The sequence below is a fragment of the Eleutherodactylus coqui genome, chromosome 3 (genome assembly GCF_035609145.1).
Source record: "Eleutherodactylus coqui strain aEleCoq1 chromosome 3, aEleCoq1.hap1, whole genome shotgun sequence".
Classification (NCBI taxonomy): Eukaryota; Metazoa; Chordata; class Amphibia; order Anura; family Eleutherodactylidae; genus Eleutherodactylus; species Eleutherodactylus coqui.
Window position 1 is genome coordinate 237030162 of NC_089839.1, and position 24313 is coordinate 237054474.

The 24313-nt window shown below is 42.8% G+C and overlaps 1 protein-coding gene across 3 annotated transcripts in view; it reads right to left on the reverse strand.

Annotated features, from left to right (window-relative positions):
- LOC136619984 (potassium channel subfamily T member 2) overlaps nt 1–24313 on the reverse strand; it is a 591696-nt gene that overhangs the window by 343293 nt on the left and 224090 nt on the right. For all 3 annotated transcript variants that reach the window (XM_066594713.1, XM_066594712.1, XM_066594711.1), the window contains exon 2: nt 6257–6336. In XM_066594713.1, the coding sequence (XP_066450810.1) occupies nt 6257–6336 (80 nt within the window). The remainder of the gene's footprint in view (nt 1–6256; nt 6337–24313) is intronic.

A 24313-nucleotide genomic window follows, 5' to 3' on the forward strand; every position in this document is an offset into this window, starting at 1 on the left:
ATGTGTCACTTTAACATAGAATAACTCTGTAAAGGTTTTGGATATTCAAGTGATTCTGACTCTGATGTTTTTTCACCACATATTGTCCTTCATTTTGGCGGTAAAAATAGACCGATAGAATTTGTGTATATTTATTAAAAGTGTCAGAATGGTTACTATTGTAATTTTATTAAATGGTGACTTCTATTGATGTAATGTATATTTTGCTTCAAACTCAATAAAAAAAACTAATGAAATAAAAAAGAAATTAGGAAAATTTTGAAAAAAATCGGCATTTTTTCACATTTTCAACTGCAATATATTAAATATGTGCAAACATAATATAGTAATTTTTGATAAGATGTCTATTTCCATCTGTTTACTTTATTCTGGGTGCACCTTTCTATTTTTTTAACCATTTAAGAGACGTACAAATTTAAAATTGATCTTTAATAGAGATTAGCGAGCACCCAAATGCTCGGGTCCGCGTTATTCGAGTCGAGCTTTTCGTAAAATTCGAGAGCTCTACTCGAGTAACGAACCCCATTGATTACAATGGGAGACTCAAGCATTTTTGTATGTGGGACGCCAGGTCTAGAGCTTTTTTTTTTTTTTTCTAGGTTCGTTCTCTCTCTCTCTCAAGCCAAGATTGCAAAGGCTCATAGGTGTCAGAATTATAGCTACCCCCACAAATGACCCTATTTTAAAAACTACTTAATGTATTCACTGAGGGGGGTCATGAGTATTTTGACCCGACAGTTTCTTTTCAGGAAGCAATGCAATTTAGAGGAGAAAAAATAAAATTTCATATTTTTGCAAATATGTCATTTAAAGATGTTTTTTTTTCTATAATGCACATGAAAATGACGATTTACACATCAAAATGGATACCCCCGTTCATCCTGTTTTCAGAAACATACCCATTGTGGCCCTAATCTTCTGTCCGTATGTACAATGGGGCCAAAACCAAAAGGAGCAGCCGGTGGCTTTCAGAGCAGACATTTTGCTTGAAGGCGTTTTAGGCCCCATTGCCCACTTGTAGAGACCATAAGCGACCAAAACTACAGAGGACCCCCACAAATTATGCCATTTTAAAAACAAGACCCCTTAACAAATTCATCTAGGGGTGTACTTTGTATTTTGACCCCACCATTTTTGAATGAATCAAAGCAAGGCAGAAGGGGAAAATTAAGATTTTTTTTTTTTTTTTTAGCAATTATGTCAATTTAAAAACAGTATTTTGGTACAGCACACATAAGAATGAAGACTTTCACCCCAAAATAGATACCCCTGTTTGTCCCGTGTTCATAAACATGCCCACTGTGGACCTATTATTATGTCCATATGCACAACGGGGCCCAAACTGAAAGGAGCAGCCGATGGCTTTCAGAATAAATATTTTGCTTAAAGGCGTTTTAGGCCCCATTGCACACTTGTAGAGTAGAGATGAGCGAACGTACTCGGTAAAGCACTACTCGTCCGAGTAATGTGCTTTATCCGAGTACCTCCCCGCTCGTCCTGAAAGATTCGGGGAGCGCCGCTGCTGACAGGTGAGTTGCGGCGGGGAGCAGGGGAGAGCGGTCGGGAGAGAAGGAGAGAGAGATCTCCCCTCCGTTCCTCCCCGCTCTCCCCTGCAGCTCCCCGCTCCGCAGCGCTCCCCGAATCTTTCAGGACGAGCGGGGAGGTACTCGGATAAAGCACATTACTCGGACGAGTAGTGCTTTACCGAGTACGTTCGCTCATCTCTATTGTAGAGCCATTGAGCGGCCAAAACAACAGAGAACCCGCACAAATGCCCCCATTTTCAAAACTAGACCCCTTAACGAATTAATCTATTGTGACCCCACAGTTTTTGAATGAATCTAAGTAAAGCAAAAGAAAATAATTATGATTTTCATTTTTTTGGCAATTGTATCAATTTAAAAACAATTTTTTTTGTACAGCACATATATAAATCAAGACTTTCAACCCAAAATGGATCCCCCTGTTTGTCCTGTGTTCAGAGACATACTCATTGTGGCCCTAATCTTCTGTCTGGCTGCACAATGGGGCCTAAAAATGAACGGAGCGTCAAACTTTAACTGTCTTTTAACTATCCATAACTATCCATGGATAACGGCAATCATGTGACTGGGGACGCTCACCGCAGCCGTCGGTCATTGCTCCAGGCTCTTGGCTACCTTTAGTAGCTAGGAGCAAAGAGATTTGACATTTTCTGTGCTCTCCCCAGCTTCTGTGCTTGATTCCGCCATTTTGGTGACGGGCGCATACGTCAAAGCTGGGGAAAGGTCCATGGATAAGGATACCATCATGGGACATCGAGGGTAGCATTAGTTAAGTAATTTCACCTCCTCTCACGAATCGGATCTGTGATGGGAGGTGCAACTTTAGTTTTCTTTTACTTTTACGTGATCACCGTTATCCAATGGATAACGGCGATCACGTGACCAAGAACCGCGTACTCTCGGCCCCGCATGAAATCTCCAGGCTCTCGGCTAAATTTAGTAGCCAAGTGCGGGGAGATTTTAAATTACCCTGGCAATCTGCGGTTTTTGCGCACACATCCACCATTTTGATGATGGGTGCATGCGCAGAAGCCAGGGTAAGGTCTGCGGATAAATCTGGGGGCATTGGGTGCCAAATTTCATCTCTCCTCATGGATATGAAACTTTTTTCCTTTTTTTTAAACTTTTTAAAACTTTTACATGATCACTGTTATCCATTGGATAACAGCGATCATGTGACCGAGAACCACATATAGCAGCTTCAGGTGACAGCTCAATGCTCTCGGCTACTCATACTACCCAGGAGCAGGGAGTTATAAAATTTTCCGGGCTTCCAGGCCCTCTGCACATGCGGGTGACGTAATGCCGTCAGGCACGCATGCGCAGACGCCAATGTTGGATCCAGCAGGACCAGAACACCGGGTGCAGCGCAAAAAACAGCGGTGAGTATCCTAAGGTCCCCTTACAGATCCGATACGTAAGGAGAGCTGAAACTTTAACTTATTTTTCATTCATTTTATCGCTGGTATTCAATGGATACCGGCGATCGTGTGGCCAGGGTAGGGGTACCGCACCCCAGGATTACAGCTCCAGCATGTCGGCTACCTCCAGTAACTGACAACATGGAGCTATCACGTCCAGAGCCGGCAGGGCTTTCATTCCTAGAGGAAGCATGTTTTTACGTCCCCTGGGAATAAAGCCCAGCAGAGTGTGATGTAAAAAGGCAATGGTCTGGTCACTAATGGGTTAAATGTGGCATGTGACCCATCCTGGCATGGTCATTAAAAAAAAAATTGGCAAATTTGAAGAAATATATTTTGACAGTCTTGACTGTGCCATTTGAGTAGTATTTTGAGAACAATAACTAATTTGGTCAGTGGTACATTAAATTGTACTTACAGGGATGGATATGGGTTATTTTCAGTAACGAACACAGGTTTAGTTTGAGCACAAACAATGGACACATTTGTGTCTGGAGACTTCAGGGTGAGCACTTCAATCCTGCTGGTGTGATAGGAGGTCATCACATATGACAGTCGGTCTCCCCTAGTAGTGGTATGAGGGACAATGACAGCTCAGCGATATGTTCAGGACATCCTGCAGACACATGTGTTCCTCTTATGGTGGCTTCCAAGAGTCAGCAGGATAATGCTCAGTAATGGTGTCACATCAATGCTTCTACAACATTGTCACACTTCCAGGGCCTGTCCGGTTGCGAGATTTAAAGCCAATAGAACATACATGGGACCATTGTTCTCCCAAAAGTCTCTAAGTGTAGCTATGGACTCAAAACTGCTTGGGTTGTACAAATAGGGCACACTCCACATCCACTGTCAATGATATTCCAGATGGAATTCAGCCATTAGTATAGGAGATGGCAAGATGGCAGTTAGATTGTCAATCTCAAATCCCAACAGGAACAAGCAATCAGATATGCATACTAGCAAAATTGACAACCAGATAGACTGCTCCTCCAAGACCTCACAACTAATGGATGGATGGATCTAGGGGAATGTGCAAAAATTCACTGACAAAGGCTTCAAACTAAAGCAGAAATGTATTTTGCTTGACTGTGCTGTTTCACTTTTGGAATAAAGTGAATTTTTCCACATTCCCTCAGATCCATCCATCTTTCAATTTGAGGTTTTGGAACAGAGGTATAGTTGATCGTCAATTTTGCTAGTAATGTATGTGCAGGACATACACTGTAAACATCACAGACCAAAGTCTTTTGAACGTTCTAGCTACCAGATACTTTAGGAATTAAATTTGAACTTTTACAGCTTAACATTTAACCATGTACGACCACAACTAAAGAGCAAACTGAAATGTTCTAGCTTCCAAAGCAGATTTCAGACATTTGCATGGCTTTGCACATTGCAGATATATATTTTTTAGTTTACCATCACATTAGATATGTGGACAAGGTATCCAAGAGATATCTCTGATTCTAGATGTTAGAGCAGGGTGATAGCCATATAATAATACTGGCATCCGCAAGTGATGGCACAGCCAAAGCTCTTGTCATGCCATCAGTATAAGGCCTTTTACGCACCAGTGTTTTTTGTTTCTTGCACTGCGAGAGCGAGTGAGAACACTCGCCTCACAGCGCAAGAAAAACGCTGCGATATCGCTCAGCAGCAGCAGTGCTAGCCCCGTTGAAAACATAGGGAGTATATCGCTGACCTCTGCCACAGCTGTGACAGCTGTGGCAGGGGTTTCCTTCATCCCCGCGGGGACTGTAGGGATGAAGGAATCCTCTGCCACAGCTCTGAGAGCGATATTATACCATTGCTTTCAATGGGGTCGGCGCTGCTGCTGCCAACCCCATTGAAAGCAGTGGGCTGTAGGCAACCCCAGCAGAATGATTTTCTGGGAAGGGCTTGAAATATAAGCCCTTTCCAGAAAATCATTTCTAAGTGGTGAAAAAGAAAAATTAAATACTCACCTCTGCGCCACTCAGGCTTGTCCGCCAGCTGGCTTCCCTATATTGCTCTCAAGCTCTTTCACAAGGCGGGGATTTAAACATACAATTACAGGCTGCACTTAGCTATTCATCAATGAATCAGGAAGCTCTGCCCCTTATTGGTTCTCGAGTGCCGTGGCTCAGCCAGTTGCAGCCATTTAATGATTTAAATGGCTAGAGCTTAGTTTAGGGCTTTTATGGTAGGATTTCCTACTGTGAAATTTGCAATGCGCCGCACGAAAACCGCGTTTTTGTGCGATGTGATGCAACACATAGGAAGGCTCCATATAGAAACATGGGCTACAAAAAAGAATTGCAAATCATGGCTATATAGAGCATGCAGCGATGTTGTATTCTAGCAATGTTGCAGGCTACAAAACATCGCTCATGTGAAAGAACCCATTGAAAACTATGGGCTTCTCATACATATGTTTTGTAGCGCTGTAACATTGCTACAAATCGCACGATTTTGTAGCCCATGTGGAAGCGGTCTTATTCTTTACATTTTCCATTTTACTACCTATATCTGAAAACAAACATGAAACCTTGCAGTTTTCACTTTGGCCACTGAGGCTCACAATTTCTGTTCTACACTGATCACTATCACAAATCTTGCACATAGAACTTCCCCATATAATTGAATGAGTCATCTCCTATGTCCATGTGGATGCTGTAAAGCATGTCTTATTAATAGCAGCTCAGGGAAGGTATTTCCCTGTAATGCACAGAAAATAGAATAAACAATATTCAATCAAGAAATAAAACAGAATACAATATATCACCTTAATTTTTTGCTAATGAAAATATATGCTAAAATCTAAACTAAAAAAGGCTTGTTGCTTCACAAAGACAACTGCTGTTCTCATATATTAGAGGATTTAAAAGAAGAGGAGGCAGTGTATAGGACTACAGAGAACAGTTTATTTTTACACCTCACATAGTTCAGCACCAGGTGACCCCATTATCTGACTTTGTGACAATCCACTTCATGGCTGGCCAAGCACACTAATTATAAGTCATTTAGAATATGTTGCTTCATGGAACTGTGATTCCTTAACTGCTACTGATGAAGACTAATTAGATTAGAGAAACTGTATGCACATCGCTGTAGATTGCTCTGTATAGGCTATACATCATCTTCTTTATTATAAGCTTTAGTTCTCATTTAATAGTCAGTAAAAATCACTGTGACAAAATCTGTGGGTAGCAGAACATTCATTTCTTAATTGCTAACTCTAAACCGGTGGAAAGCAGCTTTACAGTAATGTTTTTTTTTTGTTGCCAAAAGTCATTCAAGACTACTTACTTGATCTTTGGTTTTTAATGAAGAAAAGTTTCAGTCTCTCTTTAAAAGTGTTTTCATTTACATAAAATTCTACTTGAACTCTGTGAATAAAGCAGATATTAAAATATGTTAATTTTACGCCTGTTGGGAAACATATGGTATAATGCAACAGATTTCTCAATATCTGGTTATCATTCTACAGCACATGTAATAGGAGAAGTAGTAGTGCTACTGCTATAGCTGTTATAGAACATGAGAGCACAGGGAGGGAGTTTTCCAAGTAGTGCTGTATAACTCAACTGCATAAAACAGAACACATTACAGTAACACATTACAGCACAGCAGTTTGACTAAAGAGGGGTTTGAGTCCAACAAACCCATTTCCTTGCCATGTATTTTTTCCTTATTCCACAATTTTTACTGTAGCTTTACGTGTTCAGATTAGATCATGGGTATAACCAGTACCTCATTAAAAGCTAATGCTCCTTTTACAATGAACGAGAATGAAGAGATTCTCATTTACTTGGGCGAATGAACTGATGACATCATCTGCAACACGTTCGCAGGGCAGCATGTTTGGACTTCATGAGATTCGTTGAGAATCGGGCAGTTCTTGTTTGCTGATCATTCAATGTTTCATATTCTTATTACCCTGATGAGAGGTCGATAATAACCTGAAAACTTGCATTAACATCATGTATTTTTTGTTACCCATTAAAAGGTATCATATCTACAAGATTGCTTGGTTTCTCCCACTGAGAACAATCACACTGTATGCCTATGTGAAACACTGAGCAATCAGTGTCTAAACTGCGCGATAACGGAACGAGCCGGCACTGATTTTCATGTTGGCTGAAACTGCGCAACAAATGACAAGTGTATGAGTCTCATTCGTCATTCAGTCGTTGATCGCGTTTAAACTGAACGATACTCATTCCGTTTTGCTCGATTGTTTTCTGAACATTACTTATTATTATAATCATTGTGTTTAAATGCAGCTTAACCTGGAAGTCAAAACGTTTAGTATTTATGTCCATAGTTGAAAAAAATCGAATAATTATAAACTGCCAGAAATTACATTGTGATGAAACAAGAAAGTAACAGTTATTTACTGCATGTTTGCTGAATGAACCTAAGTAAGGATGGTTTCACACATAGTATTTTTTCCTCAGCTCTGCTTATCCTAGCATTTTTGACACATTTTTCTACCGCAGAAAAAACTTTGTAGTCAGATGTTAGCTGGAGGTCAATTGTAAATTCTGAAAACACGGCTTTTTGTGGTGCTTTTCATAATTGTTAAAGGATTTTTACTGGACTTTACTATTGATGACTATCAGGATCTTAGCTGATCAACTATTGATGAATTATCCTGAGGATAGGTCATCAGTAGTATTTGCCCAGAAAAACCCTTTAAGTTCTCAAGCTCACAGCCACATTACATCTATGTACAACCTCCAGGTTGTGGAAAGCTGAAATATGGTTTGTGCATGGATGGAGCCTAAGGCTTGGCTCTCGGTGCTAGGCCTCGTTCACACGTGCGTTATTAAGTGGCTATTTAGCCACAATAAAATGTCAGTTGAAAATCGCAACCATGTGAAGCACTGGATTCTAATGCATTTACAGGTAACGATTTTGGGGCACATGAAAAAAAACGTGTCATCAGTGACCTTTTCGGTTGCCGATTTTTCATGCTGCGTCAAAAGATAGGTCTAAAGCAATCTTTTGATGAAAAATGCTGGAAGCTCCCATATGGGAGCTGAAAAAAGAGAGAGGAAGGGAGTTTACCTGTGTCTGGCACTCTATTTAAGCATTAGAAGTCATTCCGAGGATTTCTGCTGACCAACAGAATTCTGCGCTGCAGCATATTTTTCCCATGATATACGCCTGTGTGAATGGACGAGAACATACTAATAAATTTTGGAACTCAATAGTGGCTATTCTTCATTGATGCGCTTTTCAGCTCATCGCACGTGTGAATGAAGCCTTACTTGGAATATCAGTATAGAAGGAAGGGCACCTCATTTGTCAGCTGTATAGCAACATTCTTAAGGAGGCATGCATGCTCTGAGCATATTCTCTTCTGTACATGAGCCCCTGAGGGACTTTTCACAAGTGCGCAAAATTTCTGCAAGATGCACCCAAGGACACAGAAAATTCTGCACCAAAATCTGCATGTATATCTGCAGTTTATGGAGTAGAAATCCGCAGCATCAGATTAAGCTGCATCCTTAGCTGCGTTTTAGGTGTGTCTTTCAGAAATATTCTGCACATGTGAAAAATCTCCAACTACCAAAATGAGCAAAGATTCACCATTGTAAAACAGCAATTAAACTATGTAAGTAAATTATTTGTTCTCTGTGATTTAGGAATACGTCCCTATGCTCCATCTAATGAATCTTCAGTTTCTGTAAACAAATGCAGTCATATTTTAAATCCTGTTTTTTGAAGCTGTAAGTAAAGATGTGAAGCTCTGCAGTACGAGCCCTCAGTTAGCTGTGATTTCCTCCTAAGTGCAGATTACAGATGATTAAAGAGCTCCCCTTTGCTTCTCATCACCTGCCATATTGCTTTCATGGAGTCAGATACAATTATGAAAAAGAGATGGCTAATGCCCATAAGAATAAATAAATCATTGGAAGCGATAGTCTTTGAGGCGGGAAAGTGCTGAAATATTGGCAGAATCTCAAACATTAAGACCAACATCTCCACTCCAAATGGTTCAAGTTAAAAAAAAAACTGCTTGAGAGCAAGGAATGCGTCTTAGTGCTTTCTGCAAAGTGACTGTAAGCAGGAGAAACAAGAGATGGCCATATGGGTCAATTAACAGATGCGATGATAGCTTGGTGTTATGATTGAAATATCAAACATGGTAAATGATTTACTGATAGATTCATTGATCATGTGCATCAATGGATGTGCATATAGTTTGTAATGATGGTTGGATGTTGCTGTATATGTAAGTAATATTTATCTAATGAGCTTTTTGACATAACTGTTGTGTGTTAGGGTAGTTTCACTTGAGAGTATTGTAACATGTCCAAGACTCAGATCCATAAACAGATGGCAACAGTATGTCATCAGTTTATAATCAATCTTTGATCTGTATTTGCCTCCTTATTTGTTGTAATTGGTTTTATTTTCTATTTGGTAAATATGGATACATATTTACCCAATGGAAAGTTATACAAATGAGTACAAATATAGAGGATAAAATGGACAAAACTTGAGTAAGCTACATTTTTAAAACACAGCTCTGAAAAATACTACCAAAATAGATATAAAGATTTACATTAGCTCCATATGTTTGTTGTCAAAAGACAGACTAGATACAGAGTAAAAATATGCCTGTCTGAAAGTGGTCTAGTTTTGAAATATACAACATTTGTGAAACCACCAAAAGGCAAATAAATATTGTTGTTATACTACTGAAGATACAAGGAGGAAGGCCTTTTTTTACATAGAATCATAGAATGGTAGAGTTGGAAGGGACCTCCAGGGTCATCTGGTCCAACCCCCTGCTCAGTGCAGGATTTACTAAATCAGCCCAGACATATATTTGTCTGAGAGCATGGAACAATCAGGGACAGCTCTCAGCTGTCATTCAATAGCTGAGAGCTGCCCTTGATTGGTCCTTGCGCTCAGCCAATCAGAGGCAGCACTCACTCACCCATTCATGAATTCATGAATGGGTGAGTGAGAGCTGCCTCTGATTGGTGAGGGCTGTGACCAATCAGAGGCAGCCCATTCAGCAGGCGGGGATTTTAAATCCCCGGCTGCTGAATACTACACAGAGCAGTTCAGGAGAACTGCCGGCCGGCCGCGGCTGAACTCCGGCTGCAGGGACAAGGTGAGTATATATTTTTTTTATATTTTTACACATTTTAGGATTATTTTCAGGGAAGGGCTTATATTTTTAAGCCCTTCCCGAAAATTCATTCTGTATTGCCGGCTCCATTGAATTCAATGGGCGAACATCGTTTTCCTCTGCCACAGCTGTTACAGCTGTGGCAGAGGAGAATGATCTTTATAGTATATGTTCTCAATGGGGTCGGTGCTGCTGCCGCCGGCACCGTTGAGCACATATATAGAACACAAGGAATCGCAGATCGCAGATAGGCGCGATCTGCGATTCCTCGTGTCCTATAATTTATCGGACATCCGCATAAAAAGCGGCCAGGTGACCGATCCCATTGCGAAGCAATGGTTCTAAATATGCGCAGATCGCATGCGCATGCGCAAATCGCATGAAAAAACGCCCGTCTGACCGAGGCCTAAGAGAGTGATTTGGTTAGCGAGAATTTATTTTATTTGCATGTAAAATATTGAATTTAAATCAAATCTACTAATTAAATTGTTTTTTTATGAAATTTTATTGCCAGCAACCCCTGAGAATCCCTAACCAGGTAAAATATGGGATCTGCCATTCAATTAAATTTAAAAGGATTTCCTACTACTGTAGTTGTCATGTCTTGCCCTCAGGATAGGTCATCAGTATCAGACTGGTGAGGGTCTAATACTTGTGATAGGTGATATGAAGGAGCTATAGCGTGCCAATAGAAGCACTGCGCCATACTCAGCTCAGTGGGGAATGGTACTGCAGATCTCTCCCACTGAAGTGAAGTGATGCAATATATGCACACAATAGTAGCACAATAAAGGCTTAGTCACACGGGCATTTTGACGCACAAATTTTTGAACGCATAACTGATGCGTTCAATAATTTGCATGACCTAAGCAGGCGTGACGGAAAAAACATGAATTCATGAATGGGTGAGTGCTGCTTCTGATTGGCTGAGCGCAGAGACCAATCAGAGGCAGCTCTCAGCTGTCATTCAATAGCTGAGAGCTGCCTCTGATTGGTCACAATCCTCAACCAATCAGACGCAGCCCATTCAGCAGGCGGGGATTTAAAATCCCTGCCTGCTGAATATTACTCAGAGCTGGCTGGACGTGGCTGAGCCCTGGCAGCTGCAGAGAGGGGAGTATAGATTTATTTATTTTTTACACATTTTTGGATTGATTTTCAGGGAAGGGCTTATATTTGAAGCCCTTCCTCAAAAATCACTGTAGAGCTTACCGGCAGCCCATTGCTTTCAATGGAGCCGGCTGTATTGACGGCTCCACTGAATTCAATGGGAGAACATCACGCTCCTCTGCAGCTGTGGCACTGCTGTGACAGCTGTGGTAGAGGATCGCGATCTTCAGTATATGTTCTCAATGCGGTCGGTGCTGCTGCCGCCGGCGCCTTTGAGCGCAAGGTGAAACCCCTGGATGCGAAAGCATCTAGGGGTTTCACATACATAGAACACCAGTTTGCTGCGGTTACATGTGTTCTGCGAGCCGGTGACCTATCATTTTCACCGCAGGCATTTTTCCGCATGTCAAATTCGCTCATGTGACTGATGCCATTGAAGAGCATTGGTTCTATCAAGTGCAAATTTTTTGACACGCGGAAAAACGCATGTAAAAATGGCCGTGTGACTGAGCCCTTACAGAATACCAACATATACATACAGTATTAACATTTGTCAAACCTATTTCAAAAAAGAAAGAACATGTGTCCCAAGAGTAGAGTTTAACACAGCAATTTAGGGACTACATCTGCAGGTAAAAACTGTTGAATCTTTATATGCAGTATTGTGATAAAAAGCAGGGGTTTGAGAGAATTTGTGCATATCAACAGTTATGACAAATTAGGTATTAAACATGCTTCATTATCAGTGGGAGTTATGCAAAGACATTTCAATTTCAAGAAGAAATTAGTCAAATATGACATCATATTCAGTAAGTGAAATCAGGTGTGCTGCCTTTATTGTAACAGAATATTTTATTGGCGTCTAGTGCTTCAACTTTCTGCTATTGTGGGAATTCTGACTTTCACATTTCAAATCTTCAAGATACATTCTATTATGTATCTTGCCAATGCATATTACAGTGGCAATTATGCCAATGTAATATGCATAAAAGGAAAGAGCATACACATGAGCACACAAAGGTTGTGTTGAAAAAAAGATCAGATGTTAAGATTAGAGTTGCTTGTATTGCTCAGCCAAGGAAATAAAATTGACCTGATTTTTGCCAAATCAGATCGAGTACATCTCACCCGATTTTTGGCAAAGATTGTGAAAAAATCAAATTTCCAAAGATGCCTAATACAGATGTCAGAGTGCAGTCAATCAGAAGGCAAGGTGAATTGGAGAACATATTTGGTGACATCAGCAAGGCATCCTGACTGCTGATTGGTTGCATGCTGACCTCTGCAGTAGACATGGGAAATTCAATTTTTTTGCATTTTTCGCTTAAAATCCATTCAGACTTACCCCCGGCTAATCAAGACATGCAATACTATTATCCTTGAGCTAACTCCATCAAGCTTTATAAACTAGCTGAGCTACTCTCTGACATTACAGCCACCAGCGATATTATGAAGGAACTATGACTAGATGCAAGAATATCTATTATAATATATTGGGATATTGTCATTAGCACAAAACTGCAATGGACTGTAGCAGTAAACTGCTTTAAAAAGTCTCAAAAAAGAGACAATCAAAAGTTCAATCACAAAGAACAGTTAAAGAGTACGTGTGTGTGTATATATATATATATATATATATATATATATATTTTTTTTTTTTTTTTGTTTGTTTGGGGTGGGGGGGGTGATTTATATGATTTTAAGAATCATTGCTTAAAGGGGTTGTCCCGCGAAACAAAGTGGGGGTATACACTTCTGTATGGCCATATTAATGCACTTTGTAATGTACATCGTGCATTAATTATGAGCCATACAGAAGTTATTCACTTACCTGTTCCGTTGCTAGCGTCCTCGTCTCCATGGTGCCGTCTAATTTTCAGCGTCTAATCGCCGGATTAGACGCGCTTGCGCAGTCCGGTCTTCTTCTTTTCTGAATGGGGCTGCTCGTGCCGGAGAGCGGCTCCTCGTAGCTCCGCCCCGTCACGTGCCGATTCCAGCCAATCAGGAGGCTGGAATCGGCAATGGACCGCACAGAAGACCTGCGGTCCACCGAGGGTGAAGATCCCGGCGGCCATCTTCACCAGGTAAGTAAGAAGTCACCGGAGCGCGGGGATTCAGGTAAGCACTATCCGGTTTTCTTTTTTAACCCCTGCATCGGGTTTGTCTCGCGCCGAACGGGGGGGCTATTGAAAAAAAAAAAAAACCATTTCGGCGCGGGACAACCCCTTTAACTTTCTAGCAAACAGGTGCTGCCAGTTGCAAGTATCACTATTTCTATGCGAAATCTGCACACTTTTTCTAAGCAAGTAGTGTACGAACTGCAGTGTCTGTGTACGGTGGAGTCAGTTTATCAGCTGTTTCACACTCTAGAAAGCTCTGGAGACAGAGGCTTGCCTCAGCAAATTCCTCCTCCCTTACATTAATGTAAAAGAGTATAGGTACCACTTTTTTACATTAATATTTCATTTTAAAATCATAGAGTTGAAAGGGACCTCCAGGATCATCAGTTCCGACCTCCTGCTCAATGCACTTAATTATGCCAGACAGATGGCTGTTTAGCCTCTGCTGAAAGACTTCCATTGAAGGAGCACTCACCACCTCCCATGGTAACCTGTTCTATTCATTGATTACCCTCACTGATAAAAAGTTTTTCTAATATCTAATCTGCGTCTCCTCCCTTTCAGTTTCATCCCATTGCTTCTAGTCTTTCTCAGTACAAATGAGAATAGGGCTGATCCCTCTGCACTGTGACAACCTTCAGATATTGGTACACAGCTATTAAGTCTTCTCTCGGCCTTCTTTTTTTCAAGCTTAACATTCCCAGATCCTTTAACCGTTCCTCACAGGCCATGATTTGCAGACAATTCACAATCCTGGTAACTCTTCTCTGAATTTTCTGCAGTTTGTCTGTCTTTTTTTTAAAATTGGGGTGCCCAGAACTGCACACAGTATTCCAGATGAGGTCTGACTAAGGAAGGGTAGAGGGGGATAACTACCTAACATGATCTAGGCTCTATACTTCTCTTAATACATCACAGAATTGTGTTTGCCTTTTGGCTGCTGCATCACACTGTTGATTCATGTGCAGTCTATGATCTTTTAGCATACCCCCAAGTCTTTTTCACATGTGCTGCTGCTTATCCCATTCTCTATGTGCTGTTTTCATTTCACTTGTCCAGATGTAGGACTTTGCATTTTTCCCTATTAAATACCATTCTATTAGTCGCCACCCATTGTTCAATCATGTCTAGATCTTTTTGAATACTCTCTCTTCTCTAGTGTTAGCCATTCCTCCTAGCTTTGTGTCGTCAGCAAATTTGATCAGTTTCCCCTCAATTCCCTCCTCCAGATCATTTATAAAAATGTTGACCCACACTGGGCTTAGGACAGAGCCTTGTAGTATCCCACTTGAGACATTCTTCTAATTAAATGTGCAGCCATTTATGACCTCTCTTTGAGTGCGCCCACTTAGCCAGTTGTGAATCCACTTCACAATTGCCTTGGCAATCTTATATATGTTCATTTTTCAATAAGTATGGTATGAGATACTTTGTCAAAGTCTTTACCAAAGTCAATATACACTATATTTACCATATTTCTCTGATCAACCCAGTCTGTGATTCTGTTATAGAAGGAAATTAGTCTGGCATGGCTTGCTTGATAAAACACATGCTGGTTCTGGTTAACTACTGCATTCTCATCCAAGTACTTGCATACATGCTATGTAATAATTTGTTCAAAGATCTTTACTGGTATAGAAGTCAGGATCACAGGTCTGTAGTTTCCGGGGTCCACTTTATTCCATTTTTTGAAGATAGGGACAACATGTGTCATAAAAATTTTACAACTTTTCTTCATTTTGTGCTGGCCCCTCTATACTTTTTGAAAAGTAGGCGAGGCTTCTCACGAGGTGTGGTATGTCCGCCCCAGACCGGCAAATTTATGTATGCTTTACTCCAGAATTTGGTGTAAATTATTCCAGAAATCTAAACCATAAGAAGGCGCACAGAGGCGTCGGGGTGTGCTGTATACATGATGACTTAATATATTCAGTGTGCGCTGCATCAGGGAAAATTGAACTAAGCCCTGGGCAGGAAATGCCAGGCTTTGTAAATTTTCCCCAAGTATTGTAGGATATTCTGACCTGCGCAGTGCCTCTACAGCGGATAAGAAGAAAGCTTTAACTTACAAAAACTGACAGAATAGTTGTAAAATGTCTCATAGGATAATTTCATAGAAATATCATATAGTGTCATCCATGGTTCATAAGTTCACACCAGACAAAGGCAAGGGGGAGTCCAACATGAAATGGTGATGGTGGAGTCTGCTCTCGACCACTAGGGCTGATAAACATCAATGTGATGTCATCTCCCATGACTAATTTGCCAAACTTGGATGCTAGTTGTAATTTTGCTTCATTTTTGTTTATATTCTTTCATCATAAATGTCTCTTTTGCTTGTATCTTTTTTGATATCTTGTATGTCTTTTATGGGTATCTAATTTTTATCACTTTAAGCAAAACTGATTAATATTTGGCCTGTGTGTATGTGAAGCCATTTATTCTCACACTGGAATTCTGTTTGCATTATAAACATTCACTAAGAAACAATAGTAATTTTTCATATTTGTTAAAGCAAAAAAAAAAAACAGCTCTATTAGCATTTTGAGTGTTATCAGTCTTGTAATCCTATGCATTTTTAATACACCGGCGCCTCGTTATGCTAATAATTCTTTTCAAAGTAGTGATTAGCCCGTGTGTATGTAAACCCATTTATTCTTGTCCACCACTCACCATTAGACAAAATCCACAGTAGAATAAAAAAATGCACATATGAAACTAATTTGCATGATCACGGTCTACAGTGTGGTCAGCTTCATGCTGCACACATTTATCAAAATCATTCCTTCATAAAAATGATGCTTTGGACTGCTGCATTTGGAGTTAGCAATGCCTTGTTTACTTGTTGTGTATAAGAAGAATTTCACAATATTTTGCCAAATTTCTTCAATTACAGTTTGTTTTGAAACTTGTAAATCAAGAAAATGGAAATGTATGAAAATGAACAGATTGCTTAGCATATCTCTGGCAGCATATACAGCCTCATATCACTCCATGTAGTCACTGTAGGTACTGTTATTTCTGTTCCCCTTTATTGGACATAGGAGGAATTTTAAATACTTCTAGAGCTATAAATATTCACTTAGAAATAATGATAATTTTATATATTTAAATACGCAAAAAAATTCTGCTCCATTAGAATTCTGAATGTAATCAGCCTTGTAATTGTATGCATTTTAATACACCTACGCCTATTTATGCTAACAATTTAGTTTAAATTGGGGATTCTGATTTATCCTGTTCTTAGAATGTACTGTACTTTTACAAAACTGTACGCTGCTAAGTAAAATATTCATTGTGCAGTTTTAAGCTCATCTACATATGTCTAATTTGGGCATAATTATACTTTACTGGAACACCTGCAATGCCACAAAATGAGACTGTTTATGTGATTCTGGAATGCGTTTTGGTAGTTCATGCTGACAACTTCATTCGTGGTGACATCTGTCCCTGCTTTGAGTCAATCACCACTAAACTCTTTTAAAAGGTTAATCTCATGAAATAGCGAATGTGTCAACAGTCAAAGCAAAGTTAAAATCATCTTTAGAGCACACAATGGTGTTAAAGGCATCTGTTGTGGCTTGTTGATCGTGACAGCGTCATGGCATCGTGGCCTCGACACAGGCCAAGACCTGTCACCTTGTTATGCAGGACAAGGGTTAATACACCATGTATAGAGACTGCTGGGTGCTGGCTCTCTTTGCTGCATAGATGCATGCTGGATTAGCCATGCCTGAGAAAAAGGTGAAGTTGGGGTTCCACATTAAATTCCCCAGTTAGACCTGCAAATTTTGGTGTTGAATTCCACAGTTGCAGATTCAGCTGCATCCTGTGACATAATTTTGTGCTGTTTAAAAGGTCCATTGCAAGCCGGTCTAAGCAAAGATTGCCCTGGAGTGAAGCACACTCAATTTATTAAGAAGCACACATAACAAATTTGACATGTCTGGCTAGCTCAGGTGCCAGACTGCGATATACATATATGCCAACTATTATCTGGCTACATTTCTTAATCTGGCTACATTTCTTCTATAAATTATGCCAGTAAATCTGTTCTTGAGAGTCTATGCCCCTTTTTTAAACCCATGATACTTCTGGAAAAGAGGAAAGTGGGGTACAGGAAGCTAATAAAATCTCAAATATTTGCACAGGTCAACTTGCAAAAAAGAAAGCAATGTTTCAATGCAAGAATTCAGGTGAAAACTGTGTAGTAAATTCCCCTCAAATACTTTAAACCTGCCTGAATTTGAAGTAGGAAGGCAATAAAATTTATCGTACTACTCTCGTGTAAATGGTTTCATTAAATGTAACTTTACAGAACCTGAATCTCTCATTATCCGGCCTATGAGAAGAGTATATGTTGTAATTAGAGATGAGCAAGCACCAAAATGCTCGGGTGCTCGGTACTTAAGTCAAACTTTTCGTAATGCTCGAGAGCTCGTTTCGAGTAACGAACCCCATTGAAGTCAATGGGCCACTCGATTTCTGGGGAAATCCAGCCTTCATTCATCTTTATGAGTGTAAGCATTTCGGCACTGGCAATTGACAGGCGGGTACGCTTATCCGTGATGATTCCCCCAGCTGCACTAAACACCCTCTTTGACAAGACGCAAGTGGCAGGGCAGGCCAGCACCTCCAGGGTGTACAGCGCAAGTTCGTGCCACGTGTCCAGCTTTGACACCCAATAGTTGTATGGAGCAGAGGCATCACGGAGGACAGTGGTGCAATCGGCTACGTACTCTGTCACCATCTTTTTAGAGTGCTCCCTACTACTCAGCCATGACTAGGGAGTGGTGACACAGTCTTGCTGTGGAGCCATAAAGCTGGTAAAGGCCTTGGAAAGTGTTCCCCTGCCTGCGTTGGACATGCTGCCTGATCCCTGCGCATCCCCTGGTACTTGGCCCTCGGAACTGCGTCTTCTGCCACTAGCGCTGTCAGATGGGGACTTTAGCATCACTTTTTCCACCAGGGTCCTGTGGTATTGCATCACTTTTGTACCCCTTTCTTCTTCGGGAATGAGAGTGGAAAGGTTCTGCTTATACCCTGGGTCTAAAAGGGTGTACACCCAGTAATCCGTGTTGGCCAGAATGCGTCTAATGCGAGGGTCACGGGAAAGGCAGCCTAACATGAAGTCAGCCATGTGTGCCAGGGTCTCAGTATGCAACACATTGCTGTCCTCACTAGGAAGATGACTTTCAGGATCCTCCTCCTCCTCTTCAGCCCATACACGCTGTACAGATGAGAGGCAAGCAGCATGGGTACCCTCTGCAGTGTGCCCAGCTGTCTTTTCCCCCTCCTACTCCTCCTCCCCCTCCCCTCTTCCTCCTCCTATAGCTGGTCTGGCTATCAAGCGACATACTGTCATCCCCCGTCTCCTGTTGCAACCGCAAAGCATTGGCCTTTATGCTTAGCAGGCAAAGTAGCAGGATGGTAACGCTAATGATGGCCGCATCACCCTTCACCATCTGGGTAGACTCCTTAAAGTGTTCAAGGACCTGGCAGATATCTGCCATCCATGCCCACTCCTCAGTAAAGAATTGCGGCGGCTGACTACCACTCCGCCGCCCATGTTGCAGCTCTACGCTGCTCGTACAGCCTGGCCAACATGTGCAGCGTAGAATTCCAGCATGTGGGTACATCGCACAGCAGTCGGTGCTCTGGCACCTGAAACTGACGTTGCAGGGTCCTCAGGGTGGCAGCGTCCATGGTGGACTTGCGGAAATGTGCGCAAACGCGGCGCACCTTGCCGAGCAGGTCAGACAAGTGGGGGTAGTTTTTCAGAAACCACTGAACCACCAGATTGAAGATGTGGGCCAGGCATGGCAAGTGTGGGAGGCTGCTGAGCTGCAGAGCTGCCACCAGGTTATGGCCGTTGTCACACACAACCCTGCCCGGTTGGAGGCTCAGCGGTGAAATCCAGAGGTCGGTCTGCTCTGTCAGACCCTGCAACAGCTTGGGGGCCGTGTGCCTCTTGTCACCTAAGCTGATTAGTTTCTGCACTGCTTGTTGACGCTTGCCCACCGCTGTGCTGCCGCGCACTGCCGACTGCTGGCGACATGCTCACACTTCTTAATGAAGAGGTAGACGTGGCAGAGAAGGAGGTGGAGGGTTTGGAGGAGGTGGCATAAAACGCCGCAAATACCAGCACCGAGGTAGGACCCGCTATTCTGGGTGTGGGTAGGACGTGAGCGGTCCCAGGCTCTGACTCGGTCCCAGCCTCCACCAAATTCACACAATGTGCCGTCAGGGAGATATAGTGGCCCTGCCCGCCAGTACTTTTCCACGTGTCCGTGGTTAAGGGAGTCTTCCCAGTAACCGTGTTGGTGAGGGCACGATTTATGTCGCGGGACACGTGCTGGTGTAGGGCAGCACACCATAGGGACGGCACACCATAAAAAATAGTTGCAACTGGGGACTGAGTAGCGCGGGACCGCCGCCGCCATCATGTTTTTGAAAGCCTCCGTTTCCACAAGCCTGTGTGGCAGCATCTCCAGGCTGATTAATTTGGCAATGTGCACGTTTAAAGCTTGTGCATGCGGGGGAGTGGCGGCATATTTCTGCTTTCGCTGCAACGCTTGTGTTAGCGATAGCTGAATGCTGCGCTCAGAGACATTGCTGGATGGAGTGGAGGACGGTGGAGGTGAGGTTGTGGGTGCAGACCGGGAGGCGTTCGTGCCTGCGTCCTGGGAGGGGGATTGGATCTGTGTGCCAGGTTGAGGCACAGGGGAAGAGACAGTGGAGTGACCTGGAGGTGGTGAATGGCCTTCGTCCCGCCTTGTGGGGTGCTTGGCCATCATATGCCTGCACATGCTGGTGGTGGTGAGGCTGGTAGTGGTGGCTCCCCGGCTGATCTTGGTGTGACACAGGTTGCACACCACTGTTCGTCGGTCATCCGCTCTCTCACTAAAAAACATCCACACCTTTAAACACCTAGCCCTCTGCATGGAGGTTTGCCGCGAGGGGGTGCTTTGGGAAACAGTTGGGGGATTCTTCGCTCTGGCCCTGCCTCTACCCCTGACCACTCCACTGCCTCTTCCAACCTGTCCTGCTGCTGCACTTGCCTCCCCCTCTGAAGCCCTGTCCTCAATAGGCTTAGCAAACCAGGTGGGGTCAGTCAGCTCATCGTCAAGCTGCTCTTCCTCTGAATCCTCTGTGCGCTCCTCCCTCTGACTTATTGCCCTTACTACTACCTCACTGACAGACAACTGTGTCTCATCATCCTCATCCACAAAAAGCTCTTGAGACAGTTGCCGGAAGTCCCCAGCCTCATCACCTGGACTCCGGGAACTTTACAAAGGTTGGGCATCGATCATGACAAAAACTCAGCTGAGAGAGGAACCGGTTTTTCCCACTTAGGGCAGGGACTCGAGAACAGTTCCTGGGAGTCTGCCTGCTCAGAATATGTCATTTTCATGGAGTGAGGAGGCTGGGAGGAAGGGGGAGTAGCCAAAGGATTCAGAGTTGCAGTCCCTAGGCCGGGAGTAGTGGACTGCGTGGAAGACTGGGTGACCGATACATTGCTGGACACATTTTCTGCCATCCACAACAGGACCTGCTCGCACTGCTCTGTTTGTAATAAAGGTCAACCACGCAGACCCGCAAATTGTGATATGAAGCTGGGGAGGCCAGAAACTTGCCTCTCTCCTAATCCCTCAGCAGACGGCTGTGATTCACCACGCCCAGGAACTCGGCCTGTGCACACACCCTCACTTGGACGCTCGCGTCTGCGACCCTTACCCCTACTCCTCATCATGGCGGATTAAGACTAGAGCAGGGCCCAAATAAATTACCCCACTGTACAGCGCTGACAACTGTGGCTAATTCACCGCACACAGAGATTTGTAGATAGCGGAGGCTCTATGCTGTAACTTGAAAAAAGTAGCCCGCTGTCTTGCGCTGATACCTAGGGGTAATTTACTGCTCACAGAGACTTGTAGATAAGAGAGGCTGTATGGAGTGGGAGAAGACTCTAAAGCCAGTAGATAGTGCTAGTAACTGCGGCTATCTCAACCCCCTTCAAGGAAAGGGTATTGTGAGACGCTCTGCACAGTGGCAGAGCTGAAATATTTTGCAGTGGCCTAGAAAATATTAGAGTACTCTGCAGGCCTAGATGCGTAATACAAAAGTTGGTGCACTACTATAAAGCACATGGTGAGATGTAGCCCTAAGAAGGACCATTGGGGTTCTTGCACAGAGGATCAGTTGTCCTGTAAACCTTTGTAAGGCACTGCAGGCTGAGAACGCTATAACTGCAAGGCTGGGAACAGGCCTAGATGCGTAATACAAAAGTTGGTGCAGTACTGCTCCCAGCCACAACTATAATGCACACGGTGAGATGTAGCCCTAGGAAGGTCTGTTAGGGTTCTTGCACAGAGGATCAGGAGAACTGTAAAACTTTCCCTATGTAGGCAGCTCTGTCCTTAAACTCTGCGTAATGCACTGCACACACAGAACGGTATAACTGAAATACTTTGCTGTAGCCTAGGAAATTTTAGAGTGCAGTTTCACGGTGAGAGCTCATTGTAAGGCATTGCAGGCTGAGAACGCTATAACTGCAAGGCTGGGAACAGGTCTAGATGCGTAATACAAAAGTTGGTGCACTACTGCTCCCAGCCAGCCACAACTATAATGCACACGGTGAGATGTAGCCCTAAGAAGGAGCATTGGGGTTCTTGCACAGAGGATCAGGAGTCCTGTAAACCTTTCCCTATTTAGGCAGCTCTGTCCCTAAACTCTGCGTAATGCACTACAGACTGAGAATGCTATAGCTGAAATGGCCTGCACTGCCCGAGATGAAAAAAAAAATGGTGCACTACTGCTCCAAGCCAGCCACAACAGTAATGCACACAGTCAGATGTAGCCCTAAGAAGGACTGTTGGGGTTCTTGAAGACTGGATCCTACTCTAACACTATCCCTGAATGAGCAGCAGCACTATCCCTAACCTCTGCCAGCATGTGTCTGAGGCGAGCCGCGGGCGGGACCAGTTTAAGTACTTGGCGGTCACCTGATCGGCCCAGCCACTCACTGCTGTTGGCGGGCAGAGGGCTGGTACGTCACAGCAGGAAGTGGTAATGCCTTCCCCGAATGTCTATTGGCTAGAAAATGGCGCTAAACATGCGGGGAAGGAAATGCAATTGACTCGAGTACCGCGTGGTGTTCGTCTCAAGTAACGAGCATCTCGAGTACCCTAATACTCGAACGAGCATCAAGCTCGGACGAGTGTGCTTGCTCATCTGTAGTTGTAATATATTTTGATTCAGATGCTTATTTCCAGTCTGGGATAATACTTTTTTTTACCTGCGTGCCGAAGGGGTCAGAGGAAATCTACCATGATAATGCACAGGATCTCTGTGATACATAAGCCTGTTCTATCTCCCTCAACAATAAGGTAAAAGATTAAGGGTATTGCAACGTAGCAGAAAATTGTGCGGAATCCGCAAGTGACATTCCGCACCTTAACCACGATGGAAAACCTGTCAAAATCTGCGCCATAGGTGTGGATTTTGATGTGTGGGAGATGTCCGATATGTTCACCATTTTGTATGTATTTTCTGTTGTCAACTGTGAATATACTGTATTTTGTCTATGGTCTAATCCTCTGGGGGAAGGAAACATCACCCCCCCCCACCTCCACAAGAATTAGAGGAGCAGTGCTTTGTGTCCATAAACTGGTCAAACCAGTTATAACTGGCAAAAACCTATCTAGGAATGTCTCTTGGACAAGCAGAGAGGAGAAACAGGATGTTCTTCTCATGAGACCAAATTCAAGAATGAACTGAGCGTGCTCACCGAAGTTCCTCCCAGATGGATGACATCACAAGCTACCTCACAAATACCTCCCTCTGAAAACGACCAATCAGCACGCTAAATAATGTAACTGTTTCCTAAATTACTTCACTTCCTGTGTTGAAACATTTAAAAACTTTTACGCGCGTTAATAAAGACAGACTCTTTTGGGGACACATGATGTAGACTTGTGGTCTTTGAAAGGCTCTCCAGGCCTGCACATATTATCTAATTTGGAACACACAGTATATCTGAAATAGCGAAAATTGCGCTAACAGATGCGATCTTTGTTGCAGACCAATAGTGAATTTTATCCTTTAATTGATAAAATGATGATTTTCATGCCTGCAGAAAATGAACAACACACGATAAGTGAACAATTTAGCGTTCATCCTTCAGTCATCGGCCATGTTTTCACTGAACTCGGCATTAGAAAACGCCATGTTTAAGCGCAGGTCTGAAATCAATGGGAGTGTTGTACCGTGATTGCCGCGGCATTCAAAACACTGCGGTAATTGCTGTAAAAAGAGCATGTGTGAGAGCGGCCCTAATGTATATTCAGAAGGTGACGGGAGAAACAATGAGAGTTCTAAGAACACGTCCAATATGTAAATCCAATCATGGACAACAATTTTAGGTGAAGAACTTTAAGTGATAAATAATTCTACAACAAATAAGATGCAACACAAAAACTAAAAATTGAAATGTGAGGAAAATATGCAAGAAATTAAAGCCAGACTGCTAGGCTTCCAACACACTTGCTGTGAGTCCCAGTTGTGCCCAAGAGGCTTTGGCGCAACTTGCATATGACACCACATGGACAACAGTCCGTGTGCTGTCCAATATATGGACGGCTTGCACATTGACATGGATTTCCATTCCAATAGATGCCAAGAAAAGGACGTGCAATAAATTTTTTCATGTGGACAATCGGTTTGTGTGAAAAAAGGTCAGTGTGCATAGCCCCATAGGCTGTAGTGGGTTTGTGTGCTACCAGTGAATTAACATGAACAAAAAAAATGCCAGTTTGCAAAAGATCTTAGGCTGTATTTACATGGGCAAGTGCGATATTGGTCCAAGAAAATCGGACCAATATTACACTCATAAACCTGACTTTTTTTCTGCAAATGCAATCCATTTTGTGAAAAAATAATCGCTTGTGTGTGAAAAAAATTGCATGTTGTTCCAATAGTTAA